The following is a 16495-nucleotide window of genomic DNA, read 5'->3' on the forward strand; positions in this document are numbered from 1 at the left end:
CCTTGATCTGCCTCTATTACCCGTCGCATCTCCTTCTTCTTCCTCTGGTTCCTACCTCTTCTTAAGCACCATTTTTTTTTTTTTATGTTTTATCTCCTTCCCGGAGGCATAAACATGAAAAGACTGTTATAAACCATAACATCAACATCAGTGGGGAAAAAAGCTGAAAGATGAAACTTGGCTGTCCTTTTATCTGCTTAAATATTAGGAAACAACAGCCTCCCTACAAAAACAAAATTGACTTATTTGCGTGTTGAACTCGGCATTTTGATTCGCTCCTAGGGCTCTTCCACAGTTTTATTTTCAGTTATCCCTATCTGGACTATAAGCTCAGTTCATTGAATATACAAATAGGCCCCTTCTACTAGTCCGACAACCCACCCCTTATTCTAAGGTTGCGGTTTACCTCGCAAAAACTCCTAAAGAGTGCCCTTACCTATAATCATCTGATGTCGCCCCTTAGGGCTGCTTCAATCTCAAGTTACTACTCTTCTGTTGTTCCTGATGGTTCTCTTCCATCAGAAGTGGGTAGTGTGAAGGGCCACAGCTCTAGTGTTGCGTGTCACTACCCATTGATGACAGAGAGAAGCTTTGGAACTCAAGTTTCAGGTACAGTGCTCGACCTTGAAGAGTACTCAGCTACTAGCTTCATAAACATTGATGACTTGTCTTCTAACAGCCGCAAAGGACTGTCAAACTCTGCTATTCTACCTGCAAAAAGGAAGAAAATTGAAACTGTTAAAAAGCAGACGACTGTCAGTTACTGGATGCAGTACTCATGGTATTTATGTTGTTGACGTTGGTTTTATTTTCTTTGGTGGTTTAGGAAGAAAAGAGATCTACCAAAGGGTTTCTTCCCTTAGACAGACAGTGATAACTTTAACGTTTTCCAAAAACTGATCTGAAATTTTCAGGAGCTCAATCAGCTCCTATTGGGGATAAAGAGAAAAGGCACAAAATGGGTTCAATAACTAAAACTAGAAAGCAAGTAGAAAAGATCTTACCATCACTGAGGACTAGAACCAGATCACTGTCAATAACAGTTGGAATACGATGAGCAATCGTGCAGACCGTACAGTCCTTAAATTCACTTCGAATGATCTTCTGAATAAGATTATCAGTGGCAGAGTCAACTGAAGCAGTTGCTTCATCAAGAACCAATATCCTTGCTTGTTTCAGCAAAGCGCGGCCAAGGGAAACAAGTTGCCTCTGCCCCACACTCCAATTATCTCCATTCTCTAACACTACAATTTGCATAAGCCACCACACAAGTTTAGTCCGTGCCCTAAGAGATCTAGAACACTATAGTGAAAGTGCATTCCGTGAAGTTACGTATCTATTGTGTGAACATACCAGGAGTATCAAGCTTTTGTTCTTTTTGCCTGATTATCTCTCCAAGCTGACACTTATCCAGCGCCTAATAAACCACCATCAAAATCACATTAAGTTGGGAATAAAATTGTACTAGAAGAAATAGAAGAAAGATTTTACCTGCCAGACTTCAAAATCAGAGTGCTCTTCAAGGGGATCGAGGTTGCCTCTAGTGGTGCCCTCAAACAGGGTTGGGTCTTGCGGGATGATACTTAGACGGGCACGGAGATCATGAAGCCCAATTGTTGAGATATCTATGTTGTCAATGATGATCTTCCCACCAGAAGGCTCTATAAGGCGAAACAAAGCCTGGATGAGAGTAGATTTACCACTGCCTGTGCGGCCCACTATCCCAATCTTTTTCCCTCCAGGAAATGTACAGGAAATATCATGGAGGACCACAGGAAGGTTCTCCTTGTACCGAACCTTTGCAAAGAAAAGTCAATTTAGCAAAAAGTGCAGCATACATAAATCTTAAATGCATTGCAGATGCACTTAGAGATCATGTCCTCAGTCATGACAGGATGACTAAGTGAGATAGATAGCTCACCTTTAGATTAATCAATTCAATTGTTCCCCTCTCTGGCCACGTGGGTGGGGGCCGACAGTTTTCAATTACAGGAGGAGCTTCACCAGGAATTTGGCAATATTGATGAATGCGTTCAATAGAGATAATCTTATTTTCAAGCTTGCAGAAGCTCAATATCCACCTTGATAAGCGTGCATTCAAGTTAAGACCATATGTTACAGCGAGACCAGCCATACCTACACAACAGAAGTAGCTGACATGAGTAACTGCCAGTTCTAAATCAGGTGATTTTGAATATATAATACAGAAGAGGGACAACTTCTCGTGTAAAGTTTCCAGGAACTAAGAGCGTAGATGAGCTACACTTTTGGCTCTGCACTTTATCAAATGGAAAGAACAAGATGGATGGTACCCTGTGTTACTGATGCAGAAAAGTTCATGTACAGGTTGCATAATGATTTCATAGAAAAGATCAACTTTACATGAAAATAACAAGCTTCAACAGAAAAGCATGTAAATATTTTGTCAATTAATAACCAGACAGCTGCTGGGATTATCAGATTTGTCTGTTAAGAAATGGACCCATCCATGAAGTGTCTGATGACCAATTCAGTATCCATATCCATACAATGGTCTGACATCATCACATAGTTCCTAAAATCAAAAGATTATAAAAAAAATGCAGAGAAACAAATATTACATACTTGGATCAATGGTTCCATGAGGAAAGCTCACAAGAAGTCCCATGCAGAAAGCAAAAACGAAAGTTGACAGCAATTCCATACGAAAACAAAGCCACTCAATGGCAGCAAGGCTGCAGAAAAATGGGCGAGCAAAGCAATCCAGAAGATATAAGTTCCTCTTCATGAATCTTTTCTCTTGCCCAAACCCTCTAATTGTAGCTGCTCCAGCAATTGACTCTCCAAAGAGGTGAATAACTGGGGATTTCTGAATGCTGACAATACGAACAAGCTCTCTTGATGAGGCCATGTAGTATTTCTGTATTAAGATACATGTTTTCATGTTAAATCTATCCAGGTAACCATTAAAACGTTAAAATGTATTAATATTAATAAAAAGAGAAGCAATTACCTGCATCCATAAGCAAGCAATGGCCATTGGAATAACCAGAAGCAACACTTGCCATGTGACCTTAGTCATTACACCAACTATTCCAAGAAGTTGTATAGTTGTCGATGCAAACCCACCAAGTCTGAAAGGAATATCAAGATCCACAACACTTTGATCTATGGACACCTGATTACTCATAATATTTTTTGAAAACGATGAGAAAAAATTATACTAAGAGAAGTACAACCATCTCTCCAAGCAGCAGGAAAAAAAGAAGAAGATAAAACTGATGCAAAACTCAAGCCTAAACTAAATTAAATGAAAGAATTAGTCAACCTCCCACAACAAGGGGCCGATGGAAAGCCTCATAAAAATTAAATTGAACAACATTAATAATGCACTTCAGATACCTAAGTTCCTGTCCATGAATCCACATTCAAGGAATAAAAGAAAAGATCTCCATATACAGCAGCAAAGAACTTACACGATTCAGGATCCGGCCAGCCGGAGTAGAGTCGAAGAAAGACATAGGAGCCCTAAATACACTTCTCAGCATTTTCACAAACAGCTTTTGTGCAGCCTCCAAACCAAAGGTAGCCACCAGAACAGCTCTAACAAAGACAAAACAAGAACTTCCAAATGCAAGGGCCATGTAAACAACAAGAAGCACCATACTGCTAGTCTTAGCTGTGTCTCCTTTTGTTTGAGGATTTGCCCATGCCATCCACCAATTGCTTGCTATTTGGAGTATTTGAAACAGTGTCTGAGCAAGTATAATCAATGGTATTAACAGTCCTTTATATGCAGCAGCCATATAAGACAAATAGATCTTGAAGCTAACTCGTCCTCTTTCCCGCTCCTCTTCCTGAACAAGTTGCTTATTCCTTGAGCGCTTAGATTTCTTTTTTTCTTTAATTGCTTTCTTATCACATGATGCCTCATTTTCTTGCATTCCTTTTGACAAACTATCAATGTTGCTTGGTGCTGAGTCAATTCTTTTATTAAGCACGTTAGAGGCATCTATAGAATCTTCCACTGAACAATCAAAAATGTCCATAGCTTCAATTGCCTCATGATGAGCCGAAACTAAAGCATTAAAATCAGTTCCAGCCTGTAACAGATCTTCATATTTTCCAGCTTGAATTATATGCCCTTCCTTCAGAACCTGCATAACAGGTGTAAAATCAGAGAGGCAGAAATATCCTAGACTTGTGTGATTTGGCAACTGCAAGACACATGCACTTTATTCATGAAGGTAGATCTTTTATCTAAAATAGGCAATGTCTCCACTCCAACTAGAAAACAAATAAATATGCTAGGGTAAAAGATCTAATATCTGTCCGCAGACATATAGAGGTGGTACTTTGCAAAAATAATAATAATATATAAATAAAATCCTCGCATTTTGCCAGTGTACCCACCTGAGGATAGAGGGCTGCAATTGGTTAACGCTTGCTATATATTACACCATAAACAAAGATTCACAAAGCCTACCCCAAGATAGTTGGAGTGGGGCTAAGATGACAAGGACAATGATTATTAACAAGATGTCCTGAACATCAATGCAATAATAGTTACTTTTTAGTAAGGTAAAACACCAGCAAACTGTTAAATGATACCAAAGAATAAGGTGCACACAGATAATAAAACCGTAAAAAGACCGGATCAGTCATCCTTGGGACATCCGCAACCAATTCAGAAGCACAACCCATCAGTGTAACAAATAAAACATGCATCATAGCTCCCCACTCATTGGAATTCTAGGAGTTTCAATTGGAGACACGTGAATTCTGAAATCATACACAATCTGTCGTTAAGACAGCGAAACAGTAGCTCAAAACTGCTGAAGCCCACGACTATAAAAGACCAAAAGATATAACCCACATTAACTTGAAGCATCTAGTATGATGAGATTTTCAAGAATAACTTTCATAGTGCTAAAATTCTAGGACTCTTACCAGTATCAAATCAGTAGCTGGCAAAAACTCAACTTGATGTGTGACAAAGATCACAGTCTTGGAGGCCAATGCTGTTAATATGTATTCCTGGAGCAGCTCGTAATGTTCAACAAAAGCATAACAAGGTGTAAAGTAATATCTAAATCAGAAATATAAAGAGTACTTACCTTGAATAGTTCTGACCCTGTATGTGCATCAACTGCACTAAATGGATCATCAAGCAAGTAAATATCTGCATCTTGATAGAGTGCTCTGGCAAGCTGCACCCTTTGTTTCTGCCCTCCACTAAGATTTATGCCCCTATCTCCAATAATTGTCTGGTCCCCATGAGAGAGGAGTTCCAAATCTCTCTTGAGAGAGCAAGCATGAATGGCATTCTTGTACCTTGCCTTATCCATAGGGCTGCCAAAGAGAATATTCTCCTCTATGTTGCCAGACTGAATCCAGGCTGACTGAGAGACATAAGCTGCAGAACCACTTATTCTAACCTAGTGAATCAGCCATGAAGCAAGAAACACAAAATTAACTAATCATAAAGTGTGAAACCCTTAAAAAATGGGATACCAAGATATTAAATCAAATGCCAATTAAAGAAGACTTACTTCACCAGAAATTTTTGGTATTTCCCCCAGAATACAAGAAAGGAAGCTCGACTTTCCAGAACCCACAACACCGCAGACAGACACACACATCCCTCTTTCAACTTTCATCTGAATCCCAGAAAGTGTTGGCCTGGGAGAAGTTGGATCCCAGCAAAAAACACCGTCTTTAATTTCTATGGCCGTATTGGTGAGCCCACGTGGAAGAACAATAGTAGCATCTGGTTGTAACTCCTCCTCCAGCAGAAATCCTGATATTCTATCTAGAGAGACTTTTGTTTGTGCCATCATGGAGACAAGGTCAGGAAAATTTCTCAGTGGTTCTTGAAGGATACGGAAAGTGGCCAGGGCCGAAAGAACTCCTCCAGCAGTAAGCTGGCCACCCAGTAGTATAGATGTAGCAAAAGTCACCACTGAGACAAAAATTGGAGACCCCCAAAAGATGAATGTGATAAAAGCTTGAGAATAGAGGGCTTTCCCAAGCCACTTGAATTCTACATTCCTCATCTCTTCCAATTTCAGTCGGTACCTGTCTTCCCATGCCTGCAACTTGAGAACCCTCATGTTCCTCAAGCACTCGGATGTCTTCCTCATCCGCTCATCCTTAGCTGCCATTAACTTGTCCTGATAATCCTCTTGCATCTTTGCCAGAGGAACAGTCACAACAATAGAGATTATAGTGGCAATCAAAGTGGCAACAGCGGCGATTCCAACATTCTTATAGAGAATTGCCAATGCAAGAATAATTTGCATTGGGAGCATCCATATATCATGCAGATACCAGGAATAATCACCAACTCGCTGCACATCAACTGCCATATAGTTTACAATTTCACCACTTGTGTGACTTTGTCTGGCGGTGCTTGACAGTCTAAGCCCTTTACGATAAACCATGGCAGTTAAAGCCCCTCTCACATGCATTCCCAGGATGTCCACTCCCAAGTACCACTGGCGAGCAGTAAAGGTTTCTACCAACTTGGCAGAAAAGAAAATAAAAGCTAGAACATATCCTTCATGCGGAAAAACAATATTCCCACCCAAATAGTCTACAAAGTAACTAATCAGATAGGGCCCCACATATGAAACAAGCGTGTTTAGCCCTGCAAATATGGCATTCCAGGCGGCTTCCTTCCAAAAGGACCTCATTATGGCCAAAGACAAGGAAGGCTGCTTTGAAGGGTTCTCGACCCTCAACTTCTCCCAATTTGAATTCAAAAGCTTATAACAAAACTTTGATCTATCTTTTGGAGCTAAAAGGGGAACATCCTTAAGTTCAAGTGGCCTCTTGGCACCAATTGATAATAATGGACTCAACCAAGAAAGCGTGGCCAAACTGAATAAGCCAGCGTCACTGTACGGTGTCACCTTAAGACAGCCTGCTTCTTCTTCAAGCAGAGGCTCCTGTAGATCATTGGTCCTAAACACTACTATACCAGTAACACCTCGAATGGCCACAAAGCAGAGATAAGCTACAGCTGGTGTAGCGGCAAAGTTTGCAACTACATGTGAATTCAAGCGTCCTGACCCATAGATGAGTTCTCTAGTATCCTTGTACAAGGTGCAAAGGCAGATTATAAATGACACTGTCCACCACACTCTAGGCAGCAATGGGTACTTTATTGAAGCCTTGTATTTACAATGCAAAGTGGAAAAGCTCAATACGAACCAGGCTAAGCATTGAATTGCCGGGAAATAAACAAATGGCCAGTGCTTACGAAAAGTTTCAAACCCTAAGACGACTATTTGGGAAAGTAGCACATAGAAGCAGCAAAAGAGTGAGATCTTATACCCGTTACCTATCTCAACTTTGGGCCGCCCGTCGTCATTGGCACTGGCACGTACCGAAGCTCCGCTGCTATCTTTAAAAATGGGGACCCGGCCGATACAAGTGAAAATCTGGCGAGCGGAAATGAAGAACAGAAATAGAATAAACAGCACTAAGTGGATCGCGAAGGGAACCTGTTCTAGAAGCGGTAGCTCTTGGAAATCGGCCAAAACGACGTCCGAGAAATTGCGAAGAGTGCCCATTATTTTTCAGAGAGAGAAGATCGGTGAAATGAGGTCCTGATCGGGATTCAAGCAAAGCAGAATTCAGGAGAGGGAATTCGCCGATGAGCATTTCACCATCCGTTTGTTTTGGGTATCGGAGAAAAGCCCAGACGAGGTGACAGGTTGCAGAGGATATGGAGACAGGATCGCTACTCGGGACACATTGCAGATGAGACCAAATAAGACTTTGTATGAGAAGGGGGAAAAAAATGAAGGAAACGTAATACAAATTACGTCTTCTGCTTTTTCTCTTTTTCTTCCAAACCTTCTCCGAAATTGAAGAATCAGACAAGTTTGGCAACTGAAAATTAAGAAAAATCCGAGTATCAGGGTGGGCGCTCACTGCCCTGTCCCGTCGTGTTGGCCGCAACGATATGTGAGCCGGTACAGATTGCCGAGGCGAATGATCAGATAAGGTAACAATGATTCAAAAATCTTGACCTCCTAATTTCTCAAACTTTGGCACTCAGATACACCGCTCTGTTCCTCTCTCTCTCTCCCTTCCCCTGTTTTCAGCTTTTTATGGCTGCTGTCAGTGTTGTTTTTTTTGGCCGTTTGGTTTGACAAACTGAAAAAAATGGCTTTTTACTCGCTTTTGTTTACTTGGGAGATGATTTTAAAGCAATGGTAGGCTTTTGGGGTTCAATGCTCTCTCAAACCGGTAGAAAGATGACATAATATTAGTGGCAACAATCTTCATCTGGTCCATGAATGCTCGCCACTCTGCCTTCGTTTATATAATAATCTCCCCCCCCCCCACACACACACCCCTCCAAACCCACCAACCATCTCCCTCCACATGGGACCCGCCATGCACATCAGGGACCTCCTCATTTTACGCTTTGTTCATTACGAGAATATAGAACAGTTCCAGTCTCTTTTTTTTTGTTTTTTTTTTTTTGGCGTTGCTGGGTAAAGGAATAATTATCAGATATTGACTGTAAAGAGAATGTGACAAAACTCTTTACGTGGAGAATTCCTTTCAAAGAATTGCTTTCGAGGAGGGAGTCCAATGAAATGCCTCACTGAGAGTTTTTTCTTTTTTTTTCTAAAAAAAACTTTTTCGTGGTACGTGAGTGTGAGTCCACGATCTTGGTTGGTTGAGTCGTGATTTCCTTTTTCTGCTTTTCGGGTGTCATCATCCCATACGTAACTCTAAAATTTCCACGTCCTTGCTGTCTTTTCAGAGAAAGGCATACTTTCATTTTCCTTGGGCGGTTTCTGCCCTTCCTCTCCGCCTCTGAATTTAGTTTTACCTCTTCCCTTCTCCATTTACAGCACTTTTTAATTCAAACCCATCAAACCTATGATTAAATTAGTGAATTTATTATTCAAGTCCAGAGACAGTGATTCATTAAACGCCGGTACCTTTCGCAAATTTCAATCCATCTCCAGACGGAATATTCATCACATGGCACTGCACACCGAAATAATTTCAGACCACACGGACAGGTTGATCCTTTTACTGCTCCCCATGAGCGGCTGCTTTCCTGTATTCCACTATCATGATCTCTGATCCATTCGCAGGCTCTCATCCCAAGACCAGAAACCGGCAGCAGCGACAGGACGGTGGCCTGAAATCTTCCTCATCGGGTGAGCTGAAATAGTGGTTTAAGAAATCGAAGCAAAATTCCGTTTGGGTCGGTGACGGAGGAGATGCAGGTCGTCGTCTTCATCGCAAAATGGGAGTACAGGGTGGAGTCACAGTCGCACTACAATATTCCTCCCATATGGTGACGAAAAGTAATAATTTTTTCCGTGCCTAACGCAATGCCTTCTTACCACAAGCATATAGTGACGAAAAGTAATAATTTTTTAAAAGTGTGTGGATACTTGGAAAGCAACACTTGCCGCTGCTGTCTAAGGCTGGGGAGTCACGCAGGGCATATTTTAATGAGATAGCTCCCAGAAAGTTCGAATTACGGAAAAATTGCACTGTCGAGGACGATGGTGTCGTGTCTTATAAGTACGGATGAGATTTTATGGTGCCACTTGTGGCAGCCACTGTATCATATTAACTTACATGAGACGAATGAAAATATGGACAAGTTTTACTCGTTATTAGAATTCTACAATAAATGAGACAGTTTTGAGTTGGTATAGAGAGTTACAGCACAGCGTTGAGATGATTCATAGTTTTATTTTAAAAAATAATGAATCGTCCACAGTATCTGAGATTGGCGGCATCTAATTCTCCCCACAAAGCTAATGGTTCTGTTCCAGTAGTGTGAGATTTACAGGAATATGAACGAAATCGGAATAAACTATGATACCCAGATGAACGCTCACACGGTCAATTCGAACAATAATGTTCTCTGCATATTCGAATGCAGAATGCACAATAAACAGAAGAGAAGATTAAAATACTCCGAAGCATTGGGTTTTCCTTCCATCTTCTCCGGAATATTATAGCTCCTGGCTGCTTCAGTTCTTTCCTCGGGAGAACGAAAGTGCTGGTAGAACCATGAACTTCGTCTCTGAGTACATGAATGCCCAAATGGGGAATTGGTTCCTGTGTTTCAAGCGACAGATGCCCAATATTACATGAAACACTTTGGTTAATCTGTGTTAACTTTGGACTTTGGGTATAGGAGGACGACGAATCAGAATTTTAAGCATGGCATTGCGGCAATAAATTAAGGTCGGTGAGCAGAGAGACCTCCAGAGCATCTGAGGAAACAGAGGAAGATGCATTTATTCCCTGCAATTAGTCGCATTCCAGAGAAACCCCATCAGTACTACTTCATTGTGTTCCTTTGCCCAAATTGAAGGAAAGAGACAGAACCCAGAATTCCAACTCCAGAAGCATGGATTCTAAATTCTAAAGCAGCATACATCTACCCTTATTCATGTTTTGTTTTGTTTTGTTTCTCCATTATTTGAACAAAAACACAGCAACATACTCGGATATTCCATATCAGAAACTTTCGTTCCAAATCCTACTGTAGAAGAAGCGAAGAACCCTACTTCTCTTTCTCATCGCAGGGAATCATCGTCCGCAATACAGCGATAGAACAATGAGACATATGGCATCTTGAGAGTAAGAGATGAAGACGAAGAGTGAGCAAAGATTATGAGGGGAAAAAGAGCAAGCGACGGATGTCCATAGAATAATCGGGGGTCTGAGATGAGGTTGGCTCGGTGGATTGCCTATTAATGGCCTTCAGCCAGAAAAAATCTGGATTCGGGAAAAACTAGAAAATTCTTGTTCCCACATGCTGTTGATACACGACGAATCTTAGATGACCTCGTCTTTAAACAAAGAACCCAAAGAAGCTTAAGGATGAATCTCTAGTATTTTTATGCGAGCATGGTAATAACCAAACAATTTTCTTGTCTTCACATCCGATTCGCGTCGTCCTTCTTTGTCTTGTACCTCGGGGTCGACGCTGCAAATGATAAGCATATTTGGTAGTTGTTTGTGGCTGGCTCCATGGATTGAATTGTCTTGTCGATGTCGACAATGCCTCCTCTGCCATTGATGCACCAGCCTCTAAAATAAGAATTTAAATTTTACAATAATAACTCAAGAACTGTTGAGAATTTAATATGGCCGATCCTTTTTATATTTATGCCGTATCATGTAATATCGACCAACTAGTTTTAATGCGGTATCACGTAATATGGACCTGGCCGCGTCTTCTTCTAAGTTTTAGCGTAACTAGTTTTAATATTTTTTTTCGAGGTTTATCCGGCCGATCCCTATTATGACTGGCCAATCCTTCTTATATTCATGTTATGTTACGCTTTCACTATTGCCTCGAGGTTTATCTGTTGCGCCTTCACTATTGACTTCACTATTGACTCGAGGTTTATCGGGCCGATCCCTATTATGACCGGCCAATCCCTCTTATATTTATGTTATGTTGCGCCTTCACTATTGCTTTGAGGTTTTAATATAACTGGTTTCAATAGATATTATTTATAAATTACAAAAATCTTTAACAACGTTAGATCACTATTGACTCGAGGTTTATCGTACGCCTTCACTATTGCCTCGAGGTTTATCTGTTGCGCCTTCACTATTACCTTCACTATTGACTCGAGGTTTATCGGGCTGATCCCTATTATGACCGGCCAATCCCTTTTATATTCATGTTATGTTGCGCCTTCACTATTGCCTTGAGGTGTTAATGTAACTGGTTTCAATAGATATTATTTATAAATTACAAAAATCTTTGACAACGTTAGATCACTATTGACTGCCAATCCCTATTATGACCGGCCAATCCCTCTTATATTCATGTTATGTTGCACCTTCACTATTGCCTTAGATCACTATTGACTGCCGATCCCTATTATGACCGGCCAATCCCTAATCCCTCTTATATTCATGTTATGTTGCGCCTTCACTATTGCCTTAGATCACTATTGACTGCCGATCCCTATTATGACCGGCCAATCCCTCTTAATCGCTCTTATATTCATGTTATGTTCGCCTTCACTATTGCCTTGAGGTTTTAATGTAACTGGTTTCAATAGATATTATTTATAAATTACAAAAATCTTTGACAACGTTAGAATAGATATATTTTTAAATATTATTTAAATTACAAAATAACTTAAATTAATGATAAAGTTTTGAAAAAAATGTATTTTTATATTAAGTTTGAAAGTTGGTTATTTTTATTAATATTTTTTAAATATTTGGGTAATTTAGTAAAACTTTCCAATGAGTGGTCCCACGACATACTGTTCTCCATACATTTTAAGGCTAAAATCCTGAAAGATATTGTAAGGCCTTTTTTTTGTCATGGAAAACGCCTTTCAGCCCATCTCTTGCTTTGTCTACTCTCAAACTAGAGGCCCACAACTTGGTCCCTCTGTTTCTCTGGCCCATCCATCCTCTAGGGACCTACGGTTGGCCCATTCAACAGTTTCTCGAAAATGCAGTTCTAAAAGGAAACCTAGATCACGAGATGAAGTTCTAAATATAACCATGGCGCCGTCTGTTAATCGTCGTCGACACTCGACGGCCATTTAGAACAACGCAGAGACGGAAAAAACAATTAGAGAGGATCAACGGAAAGTGTCCAAGTATCTCGAAAGTATATACAATAAACATAAAAAATACAAACACGTCTCTTCTCCCTTATGCCTAGTCTTTAAACTCGTCCGGTTGGAACCTTTGCCGAATCCACGCCGGCGGCTGCATGTCCACCTTGGTAGTCGGTATCTCGGTACCCGGGCCCGTACTTGCTGCTGAAGACGCCGGCGTGCAGCAGAAGCACATAGAGCAGCTGGGTGAACCCGAGGATGATGATGAAGGCCTCCAGCACCCTTAGTCTCCATCCCCTGTTGAAGCCTACGGCTATCTCTTTGCATGCCAACCTGAAAGACGCAAATAAAATTGTCTCTGGGTTCTTTCTTTGATAGTTTCATGAACAGGGTCAAATGCGGAGTGAAGATACCCGAATGCCAGGACGGTGACAGCCCAAGCTACGAGGGAAGCCGCCGCTGCTGCTGCTAGACTGTCGTTTCTCCATGCTCTTATGTGGCAGCCCCCGGCGAACTTTGATGCGATGCCGATCACGCCCGCCAGAATGGCAAATATCAGAAAATATGTAGTTGCACCGTTGCCTGCGACACCTGAAAAACATGTGCGACCGTTACTTTATATATCAGAAGGCCTGAAGATCGAACACGGTTATACGCCGACAAAGATTCTGAAACAGCCCCAAAATGTTAAGTTCTTTTGATGCACTTGCATTGCAGGTACTGCACAGCAGTGGCCAGCATTTGTACTCTGTCGGAAGAATACTCACTAAAGCTACCAGCTTTGTTGGACTTCGGCAAAGGCTGGCTCCGAGCTTACGGCGCAAAAGCTCTATATTGAATTATTTAACAGAGAGAAAACTTCAAAACTACAGATCAGAATCCTCAGTTGCATTTAAGGGTACTAACCAGGGTGATACGTTTGGCCATTGATGAACTTGTTAAGATTCCAACTGGCAAACCCGACGACGACAATATACATGAATAGATTAAGAAAGAGCAGCGGAGCTGCTACGTTCCTTCCCACCGTCTGTGCCATTCGGCCTCCTTCCCACAGGAAATCAGATTCAGTAGAACGAAAAGGGTTCCGCTCCTCGCTTTCGTTTGCCTGCCTCTTCTTCTCTTTATCTTCTGCAATCTTTACCCAGGTGAAGGAAAGGAAGAAGAACAAGATGTGCATATAAAGGGGGGAGATGAGCCAGAGGGGACGACACGCGTTCCGAGTTGAGACCATTGGAGTGAGAGAGCTCGCAGCAAGTTAACAGGTGATGGGGCACGCGTCAAAGTTGGTCACCTTTGCAATTTTTAACGGTCGAACGAGTAATGGACCGACTCCTCTCAAACGGCTCGAATTCGGCTCAGTTCGATTGGCTCGACCTCGACCGAAGCCTGCGGTTCGTCGGATTACGAAGCGGCTTGAGGTGAAATGGGATCGAGAGCCGGGGGGGGGGGGGGAATTTCTGTCGTCCTCCTCGCCCCGTAACCCCCTCCCTTGTGCGAAAATTATTTTGCATGTGCGAGATCATAAAGTAAAAAAAAAAAAAAGTTCTTAATTCTTCTGCAATTTTTAACGGTCGAACGAGTAATGGCCGACTCCTCTCAAACGGCTCGAATTCGGCTCAGTTCGATTGGCTCGAGCTCGAACTGAGTTCGACCGAAGCCTGCGGAGCCGGGGGGGGGGGGGAATTTCTGTCGTCATCTCCAACAAGAGGTCCTCCTCGCCCCGTAACCCCCTTCTCTCCGCATCGGCGGAAAACCAGAATCTCCCCCCTCCCCTGTGCGAAAATTATTTCGCATGTGCGAGATCATAAAGTAAAAAAAAAAAAAGTTCTTAAACTCTTCTTCTGCAATTTTTAACGGTCGAACGAGTAATGGCCGACTCCTCTCAAACGGCTCGAATTCGGCTCAGTTCGATTGGCTCGAACTCGAACTGAGTTCGACCGAAGCCTGCGGTTCGTCGGATTACGAGGCGGCTTGAGGTGAATTGGGATCGAGAGCGGGGGGGGGCATTCCCTCCCCTCGATGCCTCAATTTCTGTCGTCATCTCCAACAAGAGGTCCTCCTTGCCCCGTAACCCCCTTCTCTCCGCATCGGCGGAAAACCAGAACAAGAAAATTTAGGGGGAGAAATAATCTCCCCCCTCCCCTGTGTGATTTCGCATGTGCGATATCATATAGTAAAGAAAAAAAAAAAAATTCTTAAACTCTCCTTCCTCATAATAGCTCTTGAACAAATTAAAAATACATTTTATAGAAATAAGTTTCGGTGAGCTATTAGTATCTCATATTTTTTGTAAACATTTTTCTAATTGAAAATTCTTATTAAAAAATTATATAATTTTCAAAATAAGATTTTCTTGCCAAGATGGGGTATAAAACTGTATAGAATATTTTTTAATAAGTATTTAACAGTCGATGCTGTAGTACTATTAACATGAAGTAATTTTCATTGCAATTTTGTGTTTGACATTTTATTTGATTAAAAATGTATCGATAAGTATAATAATATATTAGATTGATTATTAATTTTTATTTATTTCCCTATAAGAGGCAATAAGAGGTCCATTTAACTTTCCTAAGAAAAATATAAAATATTTCTTATAATTTTCTAATAAATCACTAATAGTAATAGGATTTTATTTAAAAGATTTATAGTTTTTACTTGGGTGATTATAAATTGATATTGATATTTCATTTAATTTTATTGTGTTTGATTATTATATGGAGTTTATTCATAATGTTATGCAGTGTTTGGAGTGTTTAAACTATTTTATGGAGTGTATAAACAATTTCATGGAGTGTTTATGGAATGTATAGACAATTTTATAGAGTGTTTATGGAATGTATAGACAATTTTATAGAGTGTTTATGGAATGTATAGACAATTTTATGAAGTGTTTATGGAGTTTATACAGGTATTATGTATATAGATTATGCCCAATTTTAAGTAGAGGTCCTGCCGAATTTTATATATGTATTATATACGTAGATATGCCCAATTTTAAGTAGAGGTCATGCCGAATTTTATATATATATTATATACATAGATATGCTTAATTTTAAGGAGAGGTCATGCCCAATCTTATATATGTATTATATATATAGGTTATGCCCGATTTTATGTAAAGGTCATGCCCAATTTTATGTAAAATGTATACATAATTTTATATATAATTTATTTTATATATATTTTTTGAAAAGTTTTAAATGTATGTTGAAGCTCGAGCTCGATTAAAATTTTTGGGCTCGAGCTCGATAACAATTTTAGGCTCGAGAAGAAGTTCGGCTCGAAGCTCGACTCGAAATATTTAAATCAAGTTTGGATCGAATATAGACAGGTTCGGGCTCGGCTCGACGCCACCCCTAGCTGGCGCCATGGTTAAGCGAGTGCAAGCGCAAACTGTTAATGGAACTTCTTGGTTTCACACGCGTCTTGGAGTTTCAATCTTCAATCTTGAAAGCACTCCAAACTTCTTTATGGGTTTCGAGTTTCCAAGTAGAAGTTTAAATGTTTTTAATGCTTCACATATAGTTTATTTTTATTATAAATACTAATATTATAAAATATAAAGACATAGTATATATACTAATAATGGTGTAAATTATAATAATAAGAAAAAAAGACCCATTTAAAATATAGATAAATAAGTCACTTTAATCCTCATGTGATTGGCAGAAACAAATCTAATGTTAACATATATGCGTATTAGCAGATTTAACCCAAATATATTTTTTTGTGGAATAATAAGTATTAGATAATTTTATATAAAAAAATAGTTTTTAATATTTATCAAATATAAATATAAATATCAAATACGATGAACAAAATCTGTTGACTTTCCTTCGTTGTATGCATGGGCCCCCTCTTTACGTGAAAAAAGTATGATGCTCAATTCTCCCTTTTTTTATTTTAAAAATGTTTTT

General features: G+C 40.3%; 2 protein-coding genes across 3 annotated transcripts; both read right to left on the reverse strand.

Moving 5' to 3' along the window:
* Positions 1–164: 164 nt before the first annotated feature.
* LOC137958330 (ABC transporter C family member 5) lies at positions 165–8218 on the reverse strand. 2 transcript variants are annotated; one of them, XM_068805332.1, is made up of 11 exons: positions 5532–8218; positions 5097–5417; positions 4930–5016; positions 3456–4136; positions 2993–3157; positions 2605–2899; positions 1922–2136; positions 1492–1797; positions 1354–1417; positions 1005–1244; positions 165–711 (listed from the first exon to the last, which is right to left on the reverse strand). In XM_068805332.1, exons 1-11 carry the CDS (start codon positions 7554–7556, stop codon positions 599–601), a joined length of 4512 nt encoding a protein of 1503 aa, XP_068661433.1. In that variant the 5' UTR covers positions 7557–8218; the 3' UTR covers positions 165–598. The 2 variants fall into 2 exon arrangements, with proteins under 2 accessions (XP_068661433.1, XP_068661514.1); XM_068805413.1 differs by lacking the exons at positions 165–711; positions 1005–1244; positions 1354–1417 and having other exon boundaries at positions 1529–1661.
* Positions 8219–12662: 4444 nt separating this feature from the next.
* On the reverse strand, positions 12663–13611 carry LOC137950243 (membrane protein PM19L-like). Its single transcript, XM_068796663.1, has 3 exons — positions 13482–13611; positions 12989–13166; positions 12663–12908 (listed from the first exon to the last, which is right to left on the reverse strand). Exons 1-3 carry the CDS (start codon positions 13609–13611, stop codon positions 12683–12685), a joined length of 534 nt encoding a protein of 177 aa, XP_068652764.1. The 3' UTR covers positions 12663–12682.
* Positions 13612–16495: the final 2884 nt, after the last annotated feature.

Source organism: Aristolochia californica, unplaced genomic scaffold (genome assembly GCF_029961685.1).
Source record: "Aristolochia californica isolate CCGP_79_NKW_82.1479 unplaced genomic scaffold, dmAriCali1.0.hap1 SCAF_1, whole genome shotgun sequence".
Classification (NCBI taxonomy): domain Eukaryota; kingdom Viridiplantae; phylum Streptophyta; class Magnoliopsida; order Piperales; family Aristolochiaceae; genus Aristolochia; species Aristolochia californica.

Bases quoted from the DNA above. Each gene is read 5' to 3' on its own strand.
- LOC137950243 (XM_068796663.1), bottom strand. From the start codon at position 13,611: ATGGCACAGACGGTGGGAAGGAACGTAGCAGCTCCGCTGCTCTTTCTT. The intron at 13,167-13,481 runs GTTAGTACCCTT...CATGTTTTTCAG, and splicing joins TGGCCAAACGTATCACCCTG to GTGTCGCAGGCAACGGTGCA. The intron at 12,909-12,988 runs GTATCTTCACTC...TGCGTCTTTCAG, and splicing joins GTCACCGTCCTGGCATTCGG to GTTGGCATGCAAAGAGATAG.
- LOC137958330 (XM_068805332.1), bottom strand. From the start codon at position 7,556: ATGGGCACTCTTCGCAATTTCTCGGACGTCGTTTTGGCCGATTTCCAA. The intron at 5,418-5,531 runs GTAAGTCTTCTT...CTGATTCACTAG, and splicing joins TACCAAAAATTTCTGGTGAA to GTTAGAATAAGTGGTTCTGC. The intron at 1,798-1,921 runs GTGAGCTATCTA...TTCTTTGCAAAG, and splicing joins TTGAATTGATTAATCTAAAG to GTTCGGTACAAGGAGAACCT.